Genomic DNA, 20,065 nt, shown 5'->3' with positions numbered 1-20,065 from the left:
TGCATTCCTGCCAAGGCCGTGCTGATCAGCGCTGGTTTCGAATATTGGAACTTTTAGCCGTGCAATTTATTTTCTCAAAACACTCTTTGGCGAACACTGAAAAAGTCACCCCAGAGACCTTCTGTAGACATGCACAGCACTTATTTAGTTCTGTTGTGTTCTGGGGATTTTAAATAAATCAGAAGGGTGATCCGATGCAATCCTACATCTCACACTTTCAGCTAAAACGGATCCATAACAGTCTCCTTCATATCTAACCCCACACCCCGCGGTGCGGAGTGGTAAATTGCCACCTTGATCTATTGCTCCGTGCTGCGAGATGCCACTGATCAGTTACAAACAGCCTTGTGCTGGCCCGTCTGTCACAGGGGCCGCTGAGTGGAGTGCTGAGGCGAGATCGTGAGTGCCTCTTCAAACGCTCCTCGAGAGGCGGCCGCATCAATCTCCCCAGACGGAACGTCAGAACCACCCCCACCCCCTCCACCCGCTCCCCTGTAAGGAGACTGCCCGGAGGCTAACGTACCCTCACCATCAGTCCGCTTCAGGTCTGCTCCCTTCCGTAATGAGAAAACGGGGAGAAAGCCATCAAGCAGGTCAGGGCATGGATTCCCACAATTATAAAGGAGGCGCAACATCCATCTGGGCCCCCTCCGACATGGCAGATGCATCAGAGATAATGTTCCCTTTAGCTCAACAGTGGTCAGTGGAAGCCAGCCAGGCTTCCATCGTACGGGTCTAACCATGCTGCAGAGGGCTCTTCTACCTGACCCTAATGAGGCTAAGGTCTCAATATGGTCCCACTAAGGTCTCACTACAGTACTCCTATGGAGCCCTGAAAGTGTCTAGGAACTGAAAATTCACAATGAATGCAAGTAACTAAACTTGTATACAAAAATATTCACACACAACAAAGGATGAGATAGACCCAAGGAGGAATCAAACTAAAGAACTGGAGAGAGTGCCAAATCCATGATATAGTGTTTAGTAAGTGTATGTGTGTGCATGTGTTTGTGCGTGCGTGCACATGTGTGTGTGATTGGGGGAATGAAGGTGGGGATGGGGGGGGGTCTTGACTCACCAGCACACTTGGTGCGGGCGCGGAGGGGGGGCCCCGGGGCCCCTGTGCCTCCGTCCAGGGGCCTGGTGAGCAGGACACTGATCTCGTATTCGGTGTCGGGGTCCAGGTGGCCGATCTTGTGGGTGGTCTTGTCCACAGGCTGCAGGTCGTACATGGTCCCAGATACAGTGCGGTACTCCACCTCCCTCTCCACGATGGGCCCGTCCCCATTGATCGAGTTTGCGTTCAGCTGGATCCACAGGTAGGTGGCGCCGACTGCAGTCAGCTGTGGCGGTGCGATCGGGACCGGGGGTTCTGAAAAACAGGGTTGGAGACCGCTAAAACTCCACCCAAGTCTTCATGGTGCAAAACCATTCCCTACTCTTCACATCAGAGAAAGCCATAATAGCATTAACATTCTCCCAGGGGCAACTTAAATCACCACTTTACCTCCATATGTAGAGTAAATTAAATGTATTAGGTCTTTTGTTGCTGCGAACAAGGAAATCCATACAGGCGCAGTCCATATTAAAATGTATAATTGATAAATACAAGAATTTATGAATGTGTGAGGTGATTGATCAAAAAAGCGCTAGATTTTCTTCATTTGACATGTTAGAGAGCTGAACGAAAAGTAAGCCCATATCACGGAGGATGTCTAAGAGGTAACAAGTAAAGGCAATTAATTTGCGCTACCCCAATTTGAAACGGCCTCGAATTTGATACTCCTCACCCCCCTGGTTGCGCTCCATTTCTCCTGTGACCCATTTCCGAAAAACTGTTACACCGAGTCCTTTGTACAAGTACAAAGCTGAGCAATAATGACCCATTAGAGCTAAAAATCAATTAAGCAAAATTGTACAAATAAAACAAATTTCCCTCTGTTATGTAAATGTGGCACAGGCGCCTCTCTTTATTCTGCATGTAAATGATCCATCCTGCTTGTTCCTTTGTCTTGTAAACGTCTGGACGGCGGTTACCGGGGGACGCCGCTCTCGCGCGTGGAATCAAAGCCGCCGCTGTCAGCCCAGCTCGTCGCCTGTCATCTCCCGCTCCGTCGCCGTCCCACTCTCCCACAATTCCCCGCTCATTCTTTTTGGCTGCCACGTTTTGTCGTCTTGCAAAGAATGACAAACTGGGGGTGTAGGATGGGTGGGGGTGGGGTGCGGTGCAGTGACATATTTCTGGCCGCGGCATAGGATCCGAGGCTATATTACAGCGTGAGTTTGCATGGGTTGGAGGGGATTCAATTAGCATTTAATAAAGCGAAATTAATTGGTTATTATTACAAACTATTTCAAGCTTATTAGGATATGAATTTTAATAAATTCGACTATTGGGGAGATGGATAAAACTGTTGTTGCTGTATGCAAATGGTGAGCAAATCCTCCACAGGGTTGTAGGTAAAACTCAAGGCTTCTCAGCTAGCATTTTTACAGGTTCTTACAAGTTTGCTTTAATTATCCCCTAATTATGACAGAGACTTATTGCTTATATACCTACTGACACCAAGTGTTAAAGACCTAGAGTGAGGCGAAATGGAAAAAGCTACAATCAAAAACATGACAGCCTTGGAAGATTGGGATTTTACTTGCCCGCGTTTAAGGGAAAGGGTATTGATTTAAGCCACAGAGAAAGACCATAAGCAGTGTAGCAATAGACTATTCATCATATTTATTGTGACATTCATCCGTGTGAGTGAAACACAATTCACGTCTCGTGTCAATTTTATAAATGGACGAGACCGGCGTGTCACACACTGTCTGATGTCCTTTGTTTCTACCTGTCATCAGAACACTGCAGCCGTCAATTTTGTGGCGGGGACACGCGAGAGCCGGCGTTAACCCCCCCCCCCCCCCCACGACTCCCGCGTCGGCCGTGTTGGCGGGGCCGGCCGCCGCTCTGAAGGAGGCTAAGTGAATTACACTAAAAGCACACGTATGACAGAATAACACAGTTAGCCATCTGAAGGCTGGTAATTAGGTCTTTATGGAAACAAATCCAGAGGCGTTCCGGGTGACTGGTGGCTCCAGGGGGAGGGGCGTGGAGGGGGGGCTAACTCGGGATGAAGGTCGAGCGTCTGCAGATGGCTGTCCCGCCCCGACCCTGCCCGCTGGCCCCGAAACACAGGACTAATCCCGGCTTCTCCTCTGTGAGTCAAACATCACCTCCCCTGAACCCCCCTAATCCCAGCCCGTGTCTCGGACAGGCCTGTGTCTCGCGGGCTGTCGTGGTCCCCCCCCCCCCCCCCCCGGAAACATGCACCCGGTGAGCGGGGCGTCTGTTCTGCCGCAAATCCCCTCCTCCGCTCAGCCGGCGGGGCGCTCGCGGCCGGCTCCAGGTGGCTCAGCGGCCGCGCCGGATTAACCTGAGATAAAGCGGTGCTTCGATCAAGCAGCTCAGTGGATTTTGGGGAGGGTTTGCAGAGGAGGTACCGTCAGGCAGGCTGCTGAGTCTCTGGCTCTGATCGGTGGTGCTCTGAGGCTGGCCCTGCTTGCTGCCCCCAGGAGCCACCCCGCCAATCGCCTTTGCCCTCGGTCAGTGATGCAGAGCATAATGCCAGCACAAAGGCCGCACTGTTCAAGTGAGTCTCATGTGACCTGTTCTTCATCGCCTTTTCTAACCACGATGACTCCCATAATGACCCCACCACTCACCTGGCCTTATTTCTGTTTTTTGCAAGCTTGTATTCAATAAAAGCTAACCACTGTACAGTAAACCTGGTGAAAGAGGCCCAAATTTGCACGAATGCCTTCACTGGAGGTATATACTCCTCTGAAAGTGAGTGAGTGAAATTCAATCTGAAATTAGACAATTATTATTATTATTGTTATCATTATTTTTATTATTAGTAGTAGTATTAATAAATAATGATGATAATAATAATAATAATAATAATAATTTTATTCTTCTGATTTTTATCTGTAAGAATATGATGATGATGGTGATGGTGATGATCGTGGTTATTAACAGTAGTAGTAATAGCAGCAGCAGTGGTAGTTATAATCGTCATACTTATAATAGCATTTCCACTACTGATAGTAGTATTAGTATTAGTAGTATATGATTATTTGATATTTTTAGGGTGGTAACTGAAGATCACAGTTTGTGTCAGTAGTACATTCATATCTGCAATGTGTTTGGTGAGCAGAGAGTACATCAGAACATATTATGACAAAAACAGACCATTCGGCCCAACTAAGCTCGCCATTTCTTAATTAAAGAGTATCCAAAACTGCATCTAGACTTGAACACAGCAAGGGTCTCTGCCTCAACTACATGACCTGGCAACCTATTCCATGTATTGATAACTCTTTGTGTAAAATAATATTTCCTTATATCAGTGCGAAACTTACTCTTAACCAGTTTCCATTTATGTCCTCTTGTTTTACAGACTGAGTAATCTGAGTAATATGGATGGAACAGAAAGGTTTGGCAGGAGGGGAATACAGACATGTTCCACACGTCCAGCCTGCATATCTGCATGCAAGCAAAGCAGACACACAAAAGCTCATTTCCACAGAGCGTGCAGTGAGACGCTAAAGGTGTTTATCTCTCCCTCTGTCCCTAAGCACGACACAGAGGAACCCCAGCTGTACCAGTGGAGGAGGGGTCACCGCGGCAGCTGTTGCCATGGCACTGACCCGGCGGCCGGACAGCTGGGGCCTCCCTGCAGCCTGGTGGTGGCCTGGAGCCCTTCTCTCCTGCGGATCGCATCCCCCTCACCCTCAGTCTTCCACACTAAGATGCAAGAGGCTCTCTTATTTTTCCTGCTCCTTAATTGGGCCTTCCGCGCGGAGGACTGATCCGCTCTGCGTTTGAGGACAGCCGTGACGAGTTCGATGGGGCTCTGCCTTTGATTCCCGCCGGATCTTCTCATTAGCGGAGACGGCCGTTGTCACCCAACCCCCACCCCCCATCCCCACTTCCCTCCCACAGAGTGTGCGCCGAGCGACTTCAGGTAACCGAAACCCCCCCGCAACGCAGGGGGAGTCTGGGCCAGGAGTAATTATCATCTGAGCGCATGCATGAGCAGAGAGGGCCGAGCAGAGAGGGCCAAGCTGCTGTGTGTGCTGCCGCCCTTTTTAAGAGGCCGCACTACGAGTGGGCAGAGACACCAGTGAAGATGCCCTGACAATGGCCCTGAGTAATCAGGCATTCGCTGTCCTCCCGCTCCAATGGAGTCTGAATATGCTAATGAGTGGTCAGAGGGAGAGCTCAAGTGCAACAGCATTCCTAATGTGGGAGGAATGCCCCAGGGCCACACATAATGCGTCTGCAATCTATCTGACGCGCTGCTGAAAAGCAGCTAAAGGGTTAACAACAGCATGCAGTAAGACTTAAACTATACATCCTCACTAGCCATTTTAAAGGCCTTGATTGTGAAAGGGATATAGATGGCTACTGAGTGAGTGATTTACATGTGCACAATGTGTTGGAAGGGTTAGTACCTCTGTCATCCTGCAGCTGATGCTCGGCATTCAGGGAAAAGCAACACTCCCTGTGCAGCCTCCTCAAATGGGACTCCAACCTTGAAGATGCACTAATGCTAATACCCCACTAACAAAACCTTCTAACTGCCGAAACTTGTTAATTAAGCTACGCAAAGCACTCCAAATCATGCTCAGACTGCTGTAAAGATTATAAATATGGTTCTGAAAATCATACATGTGAAAAAAAAAATTAAAAAGATAAAAAAAAAATCTCAAATACCCAATTTAGTTGGACGTAAGGAATTAGGTGTCATCGCAATGCATTCCAATTACACAGTTTGGAAAAGACCCAACCTCCATTAATGTTCATCTGAAATGACTGCATAATCTAACAGCGAGATGAGGATAAGGCAGGGCCCCTCTCAGAAGGTAGCAGTTTAAGTGAATCCTTAAAGGAAACCTCAGTCTGTTTTCTGAAAACTAATCTGCTTGTTACCATGTGTAGCTAATCATGTGCTTGAAATTAATTTGAACATTTTCTGAAAAAAAAAAACCTCATCAAATATTTGAAAATCAACTCTCGGGGAAAGCGTTTCACTCAACGTCCCAAGCAAATACCGCTTCATTCAGCCTCACTAGAGCGACTTACAAATGCTGGGCACGTCAAACCAAACACATTCCCCTGGTTGTATTTTTTATTGCACCTCCCATGTGCCTTTTAACACCTGAATTAAACACCACATTAAAAAGCAGCACCTCTGAAGGCCACCCTGGTCTGTGACACTTCGGACCTGAAACGGTTAAGACCTCTGGGTGTGAGCCTGTTTCAGAATGATTGACAGACCTCTATCTGTCCGGCCGGGATTAAACCTTTCAATCACACGGAGCTGTTAAGACAAAAAATGGCGGACAGTAAATCCAATTCATAGCACAGTGGGGAAAATTGAGGAGCAGAAATATGGAAGCCCATTGCAGCAGTCTGTAGGCTATAAGAAAGTGAAGCATTGGAAGATTTAGACCCAACTTACACCATAAATTCTTACAAAATAAGTGGAGAAGTCAGGCTCTGACATCAGAGAGGCCTTAAAACTATATCAGTTACATTGACAACCTTCGCCTTTATCATCCACGGGTCGGATCGCTATTAACTCAAGGACAGCCTTTCGATAGAAAGACACCGCAGGGCAGAAAGTAGGAAAAAAATTACCGTAAATGTCAGTGTATACGTCTCTCTTTTTTCTAAGGCAACAAAATCAGATAAAAATAGAGAAAAATTGTGTTTTCAACCAGCTGTATATGCATAATGCCCAGGAGGGCTGTACGTATACAGCACGTTGGCTGGTCCTTTTAGATGGAAGTGTGGGATTTACAAGGAGAGCTGTACTTACGTTTTATGGTCAGCTGACCGTAGTTGGACACCCCGACACCTTTGTCTGTGTGGACAATGCAGCGGTAGCGGCCAGAGTCACCCTTGGTGGTGTTCTCCACATCGAACGTTCCGATGAAGCGCCGGTTGTTCCAGGGTTTGGTTGCTTTCATTGGGGCCTCCCGGCCACTGATGCCCTGGTAGGGAGATAATGGACCAGATATTAACAGCACTGTCTGCTCTTTCAAAAAGTCTGATGCATTCTCTCTCATTCATACACAGACATCAACACAAAGAGAGGCACTCTCTTACTGCCTGCAACATACATACACACACACACACACACACAAAAACACACACGCGTGCGCGCATGCTCACTGCAACACACACACTCACTGCAACAGACATACAGACAGACATACACACAAAGATATACACAGACACACACACTTTCACTCCAACACACAAACACATACTCCAGCTCCCTCTCTCACTCACATACACAATTAGAAAATTCCAGAGGTGTTTATTATAATGAAGCAGCATGCTGCCAGGCATGTCTTAATCGCCAGGGAAACGCACTGATTTGGTCAGTCATGAAACAGTCAGATTTTTCATGGAAAAACACAGTCAAATAAAGCAAACCTATAACATCCACCAAAGGAAATGACGCATCCTATCAAACGCTGGACTCTGTATAGTAAAGCTGCAAAACTGAATCTGGATTCCATACTGATGAAATCATCTCAGGCTGCCTAAAAGTGACTGACACCTCTCTAACTGGGAATGTGTGAATGAGCATGTGTATGCATGTCTGTGTGTATGTGAGAGCATGAGTGTGCTTGCATGTTTGTTGTGTTCATACATGCAAGTGTGTGTGCGCATTGAACATGTGTGTGCACACATGTGTATGTGTGTGCACGTATGTTTGTGTCCATGTCTATGTGTGTATGCACGTGTGTGTTGTTGTGCGACTATGTGTGTATGCGTGTGTGTGTGCTTGTGTGTGTTTGTGCCTTTGGGTAACGGTCCACCTCTCCCCACTGTCTTCTAGATTGTGAAAATTAACAGCTTTAAACAGCTTGGCTTATAGGCTCTGAAAAAAAAGAATAAATAATCAGATACTCTCCTTTAACTTCCAAACATTTCTTTCTTCTGTGTGGTATGTTGAACAGAGCAGTCTCTGTATTCAGTATTCAGAGTGACGTTTTCCCTGTGTGCATGTTTATGTGTCTGTTTGTGCTTGCATGTGTACATGACTGTTTGTGTGTGTGGGTGTATCTGCCACTGTCTGCTTGCAAGTGTGTGCATGTGCGTGTGTGTGTGTGTGTGTGTTTATGTGTAAGTATGTATGTTTATGTGTGTGTGTATTTGTATGTGTGTGTGGGTATATGTATGTGTACGTGTATGTGAATGTGAATTGTGTGTGTGTGTGCATTCCTGCAGCAGCAGGTAGAGGTTGTTTACGAGCTGCAGCCGAGCGTTGTCCCCAGGTCTCCTGCAGCTGTCACAGCGCGTAGCAGCCAGATGGGGGACAGGCCTTCGTCCCGTATATTTCTTCATTACTGTCATCGGGGGACTTCGCTTAATGTTTGTGTTTCATCTCGCCAGCTAATGAGGACGCGTTCGTTAAAGTGACAAACGATCTCACCCAGGACCTCTCCCCCTCCGCGCTCCAGCTGACAGCTGACCCAACATCGCGCTCGATGAAGCGCCCAACAGTGAGTTCGACAGCCACTGCCTAGATGGCAGTGCAGTGCGGTGGCTGAGGGACCGGTATGCCTCAGGTTCAAATCCCAAATGGGGAACTGCCAGAATGCCTCTTTAGCTGTACACTTTAACAAGGACTGCTTCAGTGAATATCCAGCAGTACAAACAGATAATAAGCTAGAAGATGTAAACTCCCTGAAACGCCTTGTTACAGGAGCATGTCTGATAAGGTGTGGCACTGCTACTATACTCTTGAGAAAGGTGCTCAATTCAAGCTGCTTCAGTAAATACACAGCAGTATAAATGGACACTATGTGCTATTTAAGAGTCCGCTGAATTCTGCAGAGCGATGTGGGATATTGTGTGGATGCAGGGGAGATGTGTTACCACAGGAATGGCTAGTGTCAGGTCAGCAGACCGGGCTCCAAACATGCCACACTGCCCCCTGTGTGACTCACCTGTAACCAGAGGTTGAAGTTCTCACGGTGGCGGCCGTTGACGGTGCAGTGGAAAGTGGCTGTTTGCCCAGCGTTGACCTCCACACCCTTTATGTGCAGGAAGTGCGGGGTGTTCACTGTGAGACAGAAGAGAAAGCATCACTGAATATAAAGACCGTTCTGTTCAACATACCACACAGAAGGAAGAAATGCATATATATATATATATATATATATATATATATATATATATATATATATATATATATATATATATATATATATATATATATATATATGAACAGAAGTGCAACCATTTACATGCAAGGCTCAGGACCACCTGCTCCCTCTGTCATTAGATCAGTGTTTCAGATGGGCAATGAACAGGGGCCTAAAATGTTACCACATTAGTAGGAAATCCATCTCTGTGGAGGTCTGCCCCCAGTATTGCTGTCCTCTCCCCTTTCACATCTTAGTGTTTTGAATATTTTAAGTAGTCTGTCCAGAGAACCAATTTGTTCTAGTCCCCATTGCATACTTGACCACGTGTTTTCTATATCTCTACTTTTAAGAAAAAAAAACCGTTTGATTGCAAAACGAAAATACATTCACATTTACATTACATTTATTCATTTGGAAGATGCTTTTATCCAAAGTGACTTACAAGTGAGTGAATACCACACTGCAATACCGTAGGTACATTGGTTGCGAATTTCTGTCCGTCTTTTCAGGAGTTAATATGTTTTCCACGTTTCTCTTGCACATAGGACAAAAAAAAAAAACTTTAATCTGACTTTCAGTTTTCAATCTCACAAATCAAATTCTCCGTTCCCGCTTCGCAGCATTTTCTTAGTCTGAGGACTGAGTCACAAAGGACGGCTGCCGAGCTTCAATCACTCGACGGAGACTCGCACCTGCTTTCCAGTCGTCTTTGGGCGGCGTTTTCAATTAGAAATCTACAGTAAAAGGTCAGGCGCCCCGCACAATAAGCCCTCGTGAAATATTTCCCTTTGGAAATGCAATTTCAGGACACTGAAGAAAGTCTCAACCTTGCAGCTACGGAAACAGCAAAGAGCCGAGGGAGGTTTTGCACTTCAAAGCGCAAGCTCGACCCATACCATTTAACGCAAAATACCAAGTAGTTAATATAAACAAGAAAAAAAAACCTTTTCCGTGTGGTGCATCGCGGTGGTCGGTGGCGACAAATAAACAACAGACGGCAGAAGTTTTGCTCGTCGAAACAAAATCTTGTCTGTAACACCACACGGTAAACATCACTGGCTAAGAAGTGTTACGTAGTGTTCCGCGACAGTCAGTAGCACTACCAGATAAATAAGTGCATTTCTGCATAGAGTGAATACACGGAGTTGTTTGCGATACTCCCTAATTGGGCAGCCGAGTCGACAACAAAGCAGAGGCTGTATCTGGGTCAATGTGCATTTATAATGGAAGGTGGGATACACGTCTTTGGATAGACGTCCATGCTAATCAAACCGTGGTGAGTGTATGAGTGAGTGAGTGTGTGTGTATGATATTATATATATATATATATATATATATATATATATATATATAAATATAATTTTTTCTTAATTACTCCCCGCGTCTTCCACAAAATCAGGCCGGCGCGACCTTGATTCCGTACTCTAGACTGCTTCCCCATGCCACGCTGCAGCGCCCGGAAACTCCACTGCTAATTTCATATCAGCATCTAATGAGTCTTCCTCTTCATCTTTTTAATCATTTTTAATTAGGGGGGACTTTCAGGCGCACTTTTAATTAGTTTGGCCCGTCCATTATTCTCGAGCCCATCTGAAGCAAATCCATCCGCTCGCTTCATTCAGGGCTTTACAGACATAAAGGCTTCTGTGAATACTGTTTTTACTGCTCATTCACCAATAATATTCCATATTCTTGATTTACTTGTAATATCAGATGCACCTGCCCAGGGATATTGGCTTTTAGTAACGTTTAGTATCCGTAATGTGTACTGTTCTGTGTTGTTGACATTAAGGAACAATGCTAATGTACAGACTGTGTACAATTTGGCAAATTGATTACTCAGTTCACAGCACCGTTGCAGCTTCATGTAACAATGCAACGACTTACATTAGCAGCCGTACGATAAGGAGGCTAGCGCCGCTGCAACCTTGATAGACACAAGGTCAAACGCTTTTGCGTTTTCATTATACTAAATAAATCCATCTGAAGTATTATTTACATCGCATCTGCATATATGAAACACTTGAGAAAATAAGTTCTCTTCCTTTGATATTTGCTCTTTTGATCAACTATTTCCTATTGCAAATTTGCATATGCTGCATCACATGTTTATGGATTTTTTTTTTTGGTTTTGGAATGCTGTACAATGGAATATATATTTATTTAATTAATAGGGGTCTTTGCTATGGGGGATGGGGGGTACAACTTGGGATAGTGGGGGACAGATTCAGACGGAATAGTAATGAGCCAGTGGTACTAGGAGAGCAGTGGGGATCAGGGGAGAGGAAGCGAAAGCAAGCTGAGAACATGGTATTTGGCCTTCAGTGTGGGATATTATTGCAGGAACACTTACTGTATATGTGTCATGTGCCCATGACCCTCAGAAGCTTGAGTAATCGCAACGCACCACGGGGAGATTTTTATTGGTTTAATGGTGTGCCGGGCTGATCTGCTCACTCTATTATTGAAGGGAATTCGTATTGCTTACAAATGCACACAAACACATGTATGCATATATAGATATACACACACATACATACACACACATACAGACATACACACAAATACACAAACACTCCTTTGTGCACATGTACACACGCTCACACACACACACACACATATCTGAGCATATGAAGATTTGGGAGTAACTCCGCATTAGCCAGAGCAGCAGTGATTCTCACATGAGCACTGCCATCCTATCAAGCTTCTTCCTTGTCCAGCTTTTTCCCAAAAAAAGATATATTAGCGGCGCTGGAAGAGCAGCACTTTGGTAGTAAAGTCAGGAGTGGCTTTGCATGTGTCTCGCTCTCTGTCTATAAATATCACACTGGGGAATAATGTGGATTCCTGGCACTTTGAGAGGTGGGTCACTCGCTCCGTGGGACGGGAGATACGACTGCTATTTTGAGGTGTCAAGTTAAGGATGAGGAGGCCTCTGACACGCTGCTCAGCGGCTCGCTTTGATGTGGCAGGCGGACTTACTGCACTGGTGACCCTGGAGGACCACGTCCTTTATGGCGAGCAGGCCACGCTGTCCCGAGGTCACCACTTCAAACACAATCTGCGGAGGAGAGAGGGAGAGCTGTGAGGAAGAGGAGGAAGATGCATGAGGAGGAGGAGGAGGAAGACGGAAGAGGAGGAAGAGGACAAAGGGAAAGCAGCGAAGAAGAGGAGAAAGGGAAAACAATGAAGAGGAGGAGGAAGAAGAATAAGAAGAGAGAGGGAAAACAATGAAGAAAACAAGAGAGGGAGAGCAGTGAGGAAGAGGAGGAAGAGGACAGAGGAAAACAGGAAAAGGAGTAATGTAAATGTGAGCAGCTCAGGGAAACTGTCGATTCTGTCACTCAGTTTGTGACTTCCTGCCCCAAACAATGGCACGGCTGCGAGCCTGGGTCCTGCAGAAAGGTCTATTCCTGGAGAATGGATTCTGCATTTCCTGTTCAGACAGGGGGCTTTTTAATGAAGTTGTTTGCATGTTCCCTTGATAAGTGTACTCAGTGCAGTAGCACAAAAACCATTAAGACCCATCTGGAGTCCAGGGGCCCACTTAAAGATTTCCGTATGAGAGTTGAATGAGTGTGTGTGAGTGTGAATGTAAGTGTGCATACGTGTGTGTGTGTGTTTGGGTATATGTGAATAGGTGCTGGTATGTGTGTATGTGTATGTGCCTATGTGTGTTTGTGTGTGTATTCAAGTATGTGTCTGTGTGTATGCACTGCAGGAGGACTTCTTGGCGGTGCTTGTTTTCCATCTTGTCCCACTGTGGTTCAGCCTCCTTCACCTGAGAGAGATTAGATTCTGGACAGCTGATCTCCGCTTTCATGTCACATTCCTTAATGACACTTAATGACTCGTTAATGACATGCTGTTCATGACTAAAGTGAAGTGGACTGAATAAGTGCTGAGGAGAAAAAGACCAATCACAATTCTTCCATCTGGTATCAGGAAATATCCACCGAAAATAGTTATGGGGCCACGTGTATCAACGGTGCGTACGCACTAAAATCGTGCTGAGCACTTTTCTACAGATAAAATGGTATTTATGAAATAGTTGACAGGAAAATATGCGTACCTCTGCGCATGCTCTCGAGGTGACGTACGCTTAAAATTTGTAATTTGCAGATTGGCGACACCAAGAGGAACTAATAGTGATGCAAGTAGACGGGTCTTGTGTCAATCATTGATGAGTGTTATCGCGCATGCATCCATGTGAAATACTGGTTTAGCTGTAAACTGTGAGCAATGTCAGACATTATGGCAAAACTGACTCTCAATTTGGCATTATTATATTAACATTGTAATTGGACCTTGTAGTCAAAAAATTAAAACGTCCCAGATCACCATGTGTAATCAAACATTTTTAATGCGTAACAGGCTCAATTACAACGTATAAGCTTAAAGCATTTACAATCAGTATAGCTGTGCTAGCACTTTTAGAGGCTATCGAGAATAACCTAATCAGGCATGAACATGTGTTCAGGGACCAGGCAGACTTCTTCGCCAATGATGATGTATGGCTAATAAGTCGCTTTAGATTGCCAAGGGCCATTCTCCTCAGCTTCTGTGAGGAACTGGAGCCTCTTCTCCTCAGAGAAACACGGAGAACCCATGCAATACTGGTTCATCTCCAAGTTCTAACTACCTTGGGTTTTCTCGCCACTGGGACATTCTAAAAGAGAGCTTGCGGACAGGACGGGAATATCACAATCCAATGAGCTGTATCACGCCCATAGTATGGGAAGGGATCACCCGGATGACTCCAAGGTATATAATGTATCGTTATACTGCGGAGGAACAGGCCAATATCAAAATGCACTTTGCAGTGATGGCTGGTTTTCTTAATGTAATCGGCGCAATCAACTGCCCTCACATTGCAATACGGGCTCCAAAAGAGGATGAAGTTGTTTTTGTAAATCGAAAACACTTCTTCACCTCCTCCACCATACGCACCTGTGGTGAAACTGCATTCATTGCAGTCACCACCTTGAGCCACACTGCATTTTTCTGTCGATTTGAAATGCCACTAATCTGGCCTCCAAAAAGGACATTTTTTCTCCTCTCCACCTCATCAACCATCACCTCTATCTCCGTGTCCGAATAATTTCTTTTCTTACGCCTTGCCATTGATCCCCAACATCAATCTCTGCATTTCACTCAGATTTACCTGGGACCTTTATATGCTAATTTGACGAATTAAGGGCATGTGTCAGTCCATATAAGAACAACTGTGAGAGTGGACGTTAAGCGCGTTCATGTGCACATAATCTCACACTGATTTGAATTACGCTCAGATTTATGAAGACAATTAGGCATACGTGGTGTTTGATAACTCTGTCGAAAAACCTCCGTACACAAATCATGAGATTGTGCGTACACATGGTCCTACAGAAAGTTGTACACAAAGATTGATACATATGGCCCATGGTGTTACATTTAATAAGGCCTGCATGGCTGTCTAACCAGGTCCTCTGTGTGGTAATTGGGGAAAGTCAATGACCAGGCATAACAATCAGAAACAACATGAACTTTGTGCTCTTTATCACAAAGCTTTGCAGTAGTTCTTTTCACACATCTTTGGGGCTGAGCATTAGATGGATTTGAGAAAACTCTCTCATTACATGACCTATTTCATCAGCAGAAAAGGACATGCATAGATAACATTTTCATTCTATGCCTTTATGCAGTCAATTTATGCCAATACAATTCAGATAAAACAACTACAGAAGCAACCCATCCAGAATTCAAACCAGCAATCAGCAAAATCTTATTCCCAAACCACCATTACACACTGACTTACAAGCAAAATGAGAGGGCTATCTTTCCATTGCAAGGCATTTGCACTGTTTAATTTTAACTGCCGTGGCTGACAAAATACCCAGGATTCATTGATTCATTTCCCCAGGCAGACAAATCAGAGACCTTGGATCTCGTGCTTGGACTTCCCAGCAATTCAGAACCAAAAAAACCACAATCCCTGTCCCCATTCCATTCTGGTAACAACTGGTAAAGTGTACTCCTTGTTGGTGAGGAAAGAAATGGTTAAAACTCACACCACAGACAGATTTTGGCGGCACGCCACGACACACGGTATACATCAGCCTCTGTGTCTGGCAGGAAAGGGGCCCACCGTCATTACCTAAGATTCCCTCTCCCCCAGCGACAAGCCTGAGCCCAGACTAGGCCCGGGGGCACTGGAGCAACAGCTCAGGAGGCTGGATGAGGGAGCCTTGCCTACACAAACACAGCGCTTTCCTGCTCCTGGTTCCTCAACAAAGACAGGCAGGCTAAACCGCGAACATGTCCAGGGGCTCAGGAGATCGCTGGAAGGCTGAATGTGGACGCACAGTCCGCCAACCACACCGCATACTCCAGTTCCCATCCATTATTGGGGCCGAGTTTGGCTGGGGGGGTGTGCCCACGTGGCCACTGGGAAGGGGAACATGGCGGCCATCGGCTCTAAACAGGGGGTAGGGCTCACTCTTTTTGGGATGTCCCAGGTAGTCTACCTGGCTCTTACACTTTTGTGTGGGATTCGTACCGCATCATCCCCGCAAGTTTCTAACATCCTAGGGTACAGCCTCAACCCTACCCTTCCTGATTCCCCCGAATAATATATCATCCAAAATCTAAGCAGAATATAAAGAATATACAGTAAGGCTCAATATAGTGCATACATTACACAAGATATCAAGTATTACTACATTCAGAGAGGCCATTTTGGGAATATTAAATATAAAATGTCAATAGTATATGAATGAAATAGGTTGTATGAGAGTGGTGATAACTGCTACAATCTGCAAGAGGACCACTATATTTTCATACAGATTAAAGCACCTGTTCTGCAATTAAAAGTGTCTAACATTCTGTGGCCTACTCTGTTGACATCATCACATTGTCATTCTGCACTGGATAACGGTAGCAATGTTGTACGGAACAAACGGAACCTCTTTTTGTGAATGAATGTGAATGAGGCTGGCTTTCTGTGACCTTCCTTTACGAGAGGAGAAAAGCCTCTCCTTTCAGCTTTCCTGTGGAATGTCACACAGCGTCGTGAGGATGCTTGGGTCTGCTTTGTCACTCCTGTCATAACAGAATGCTGGTCCAGACACCAATCCTTAAGGCTTGTTTTAGTTTGTAGAGCAGGATAGTTTCCAGGTATCAGTACTTTCCTTTTTTAAACAAAAATTTTACAGTTGGCCCTAGTATCTTGTTATTAGGTATACTCATTGGCTAGTAAATTCCCAAAGGGTGAAACAGAGAAAAGGTGCTTGTCTCTGTAAATGTGCTAATGTGCTGCACTGATATACACTGCTTATTTTTATGTTTGGCATGAATAAAGGTGGATATACACTGACATTTAATCAGGTTAAACCATTTCTTCAGGCAGCATTCCTCCAGGAACTTGAACCTGCAATATTCTGAAGACAGCATCCAGCTCCTTAATCCCCCCCACCACATTGCACGGCTGCAAGGCTCTTCTGGTTAGGCCAGCCTCTTCCAAACCAGAAGAGCTAACTAGGAGTATCCAGCCATGGTGCTGTCTCTAAGTGTAGCAGTAGAGGATTAAATATTAGACTGATTAATTGATTTTTAAATGGGAGTTTCTCCATCTCCCCTTCTTCCCTGGGTTACAGTATAGCTACATTTTGATGTTATCTTTCATATAAAGCATGTCTGACAACAAACTCCGAGCACTTCACCACTGTTGCTTTATATGACATTATTCTACATTTCGAAAGTGAATTAAGTAAAATTGAGGTAACCAAAGCAACATATTTTCCAGTTCACCGTGTACTGCAACCATCATATTAAAATTATAAGGCATAATCACTCAGAGGTTTTTGTAGCTGACCTAACAGTAAAGTAATTAGCACAAGCTCTCTTGCCTTATTTTAGATTTGGAGAGATAGAAAAAATGCTACCCTGTAATTACAAGACAAAGTAATATCCAAGTACCAGGTGGTTTCATTTTGACAAACACTTAGGATACCATGCAATTACAGATACCTATAATTAGCTGTGCACTGCTAATTAGATATAGTTTTGAAGATTACGGTTTCCATTGCTTAACTAGGAGAGTCATCAGGAATCACAACTACTGGCTTTGCAAATGATCCTTGTAGCCATTTCATGTGCATGAACACATGAATAGCTGTCAGTTACAGCAGACACTGGTTATGTTACAAATATCCCGACATGCATCAAACCTAAATGGATACAGCCCAGGGAGAGTATTTGGTTGGCCATTATAAACAAGCTAAACTGAACTGAACAGCATATCTTGGGTTTATTATCACATACTTTTTTCCAGAAGTCTTAATATCAAGCTCCAGACAGATACACACCGGTTAAAAGCTAACTGGAGGGTGAACTACTGCTTTTTTCACAGACCCAGTCAAGATGCTTTTAATCAGAAGATGTAATGCATGGGATTTGTAATTTCGGCTCATGTACTGCTGTAAGCAAACTGGACCCTGACCTTACGGAACTGAACTGGCTAGAACAAAGGTAACAAAAGTGCTCCATTGGCAAGTGAGCATTGGGAAGAATCCTCCCAAGCAGACAGACATAAGTCATCCCCATCTTCAAACTGAGTGCTGTCATTGGCCATTAGTGAAGACGTCCAGTGCATAAGCTCTGAACAAGTCACTGTTCTGCTATCTCGCTCTGATACAAACAGTACCAGGCAGTTTGAATGTTCTTTTAGAGAGTAAGCATACTCTAAGCCAGAAGCCAAACACACCGTCCACACATCAGTGTGAGTTTAAATAACTGAAAAAAAATACAAGTTGATGTACACTTCCTAGAGTAAGTGGTTTATTAAATGAGACAGGATATTGTTTTAACCAGAGTATGGTGTTACTTCCAATACTGAGTGTAGTCTACCAAGATTACATCTGGCACAGGTTATATGATACAGAACGTTAGCCCCTATACAACAGAACCAAAACGTGTTTCATCCCTTATTACATGGCAATATGAGTTTACTGAAAATGTAATTTAACAAACTAAAACCCTCACTCAAAGTTGCAGACAGACTGCACCGCAGCTAGAGTGAGTGCAGGACTGGGTCTGAGACCAAACCTCAAAGGGTTAATTAAAAGCGAGGAGCCAGCCCAGCCCAGCTGTGTTTAGGAGAGAAAAACAGCCAAATCAACAAGGCTGCCACCGCATCAGAACGAAGGCTCGCCTGCCTCCTTCCTCAGCCGGGAAGGTTTCCTGCATCAGCAGTTGTTGTCTAATTATTTTTGTCTTCACAGGATATTGGAGAAAAAAAGATTTGTTAATATCTCAGTGCTGAAATTATTTGTCTCTTGTTCCAGAGAATTCTGAATGTATGCAGGGGAGAGAAGTCTGTGACCTGGATTTGGAACCAGGTGGTTTTAGGTTTGAAACCTGGGTTGGATACTGATACGGTCCACCTGACCAGACCAGAACTTAACCTGAGTTGAATAGATATCCAGCTGGATACATGAAAATGTAAAAAAACAACGCAATGTACCTGACATGAGACAATCAGGTAGGCAAAGAAACAGCATAGCCTAGAACAACAACATTCAGATGATAACTCAGGCTTTGGACAACTCAGGACTAAGGCTTTGACCGTAATTGCAATCACACACAGTTAGGAGCTATACCCAAATTAGATCTGTTCTCTTAAGCCTCATTGGCAGAGAACAGTAGATAACCTGCCATTTGCTTTGTTCCCTTAATAAGCCTCTGTTCTCTGCCTCTCTTCCTTCGGTCTCTCATTAGCCATGAGAGTTCTTTAAAGGAGAATGATTCCCGCCAAGCTCCTTTTCTCTCACCGCCTAGTGTTCCAGGTAAGTGTGGGCGGCAGTGTCAGCCGACAGCAGCGGGCATTCCCGCTCCTTGTCCTCCTCCTCGTGGCCCCACGCAGAGGGCCATAATGAAATAAGTCACCGGTTCCGCAGGGGGCCAATTTTGTTCCCACCGAAATTAAACCCAGATGCCGCATCCAAGCAAGAGGTCAATTTGCCCTCTCTCTTCCTCTCTTTCCGCAAGCTCGGAGACACGGCCATGCACACTGGCAAGAATTCAAAAATGGAATGAATGAGGGGGAGCTTCTGGACACTGGACAGCAGACAGCAGCATCTTCCATGACTTCATTAGGTAACTTACAGATACAGAAACAGTATATCTCTGACTGTATTCTGCAAGACATGGACTTGACCATCAATACCACTGTTCTGGGCAGACAAACAGATGAATTAGTATATCTTAGTGTTTTGCCACATGCTCAACATGTACTCTAAAAACATATCAATTCCACTAAATATTTGAGCCAAATAAATTGAAAAAAGGCAACATAAAGCTTGGACATTATGAAGGGTGAAATGGCAGACAGAAACTAATCTCATTCTGGCCCTGGTCCTGGTAAGTTCAGGCTTTGAGTACATGGTACAGCTTCAGCTGGCTGCGTTGTAGGTACAGCCATGGGTCCTGAAGGCCTTACCTGGTAGAAGTTGGGCCAGAAGGTGCTGACAGCCAGCTCCACCTGTCCCCAGGTGCGAGTGGCAGGCCTGGATACGTTCCACACAGGGACCCCCAGCGGGCTGTTGTTCTCCTTAACGTAGATGTTGAGGAGGCCCGGGTTGGTGCCCTCACGGCCCGACACCAGGTACTGGAAGATGATGCAGTGGGTGTCATTCTCCTTAAGCTGCGGCGTGAGCAGCTGCGCCCTCTGGCCTGTGAACCTGCCGGACGTGTTCACCATCATGAAGGCCGAACCTGTGGGGGGGGGACAGCGGTCAGCATCACCATGGCAAATCACGCTGGCCTGGGTGATACCGCAAGGTCATTTGATATGAGGTACGCA

At 45.2% G+C, this 20,065-nt stretch overlaps 1 protein-coding gene across 1 annotated transcript in view; it reads right to left on the bottom strand.

Annotated features, from left to right (window-relative positions):
- Positions 1-20,065, bottom strand: part of LOC118770961 (receptor-type tyrosine-protein phosphatase mu-like) — a 205,013-nt gene that overhangs the window by 117,337 nt on the left and 67,611 nt on the right. Inside the window, exons 3-7 of the mRNA XM_036518755.1 lie at positions 19,703-19,977; positions 12,208-12,286; positions 9,025-9,140; positions 6,879-7,053; positions 1,079-1,372 (exon numbers count right to left, since the gene is read on the bottom strand). Of these exons, the coding sequence (XP_036374648.1) occupies positions 1,079-1,372; positions 6,879-7,053; positions 9,025-9,140; positions 12,208-12,286; positions 19,703-19,977 (939 nt within the window). The remainder of the gene's footprint in view (positions 1-1,078; positions 1,373-6,878; positions 7,054-9,024; positions 9,141-12,207; positions 12,287-19,702; positions 19,978-20,065) is intronic.

This window comes from Megalops cyprinoides, chromosome 24 (assembly GCF_013368585.1).
Source record: "Megalops cyprinoides isolate fMegCyp1 chromosome 24, fMegCyp1.pri, whole genome shotgun sequence".
NCBI classification, from domain to species: Eukaryota; Metazoa; Chordata; class Actinopteri; order Elopiformes; family Megalopidae; genus Megalops; species Megalops cyprinoides.
The sequence above is the reverse complement of the archived record's forward strand: the minus strand, read 5'-3'. Positions and strand labels throughout refer to the sequence as shown.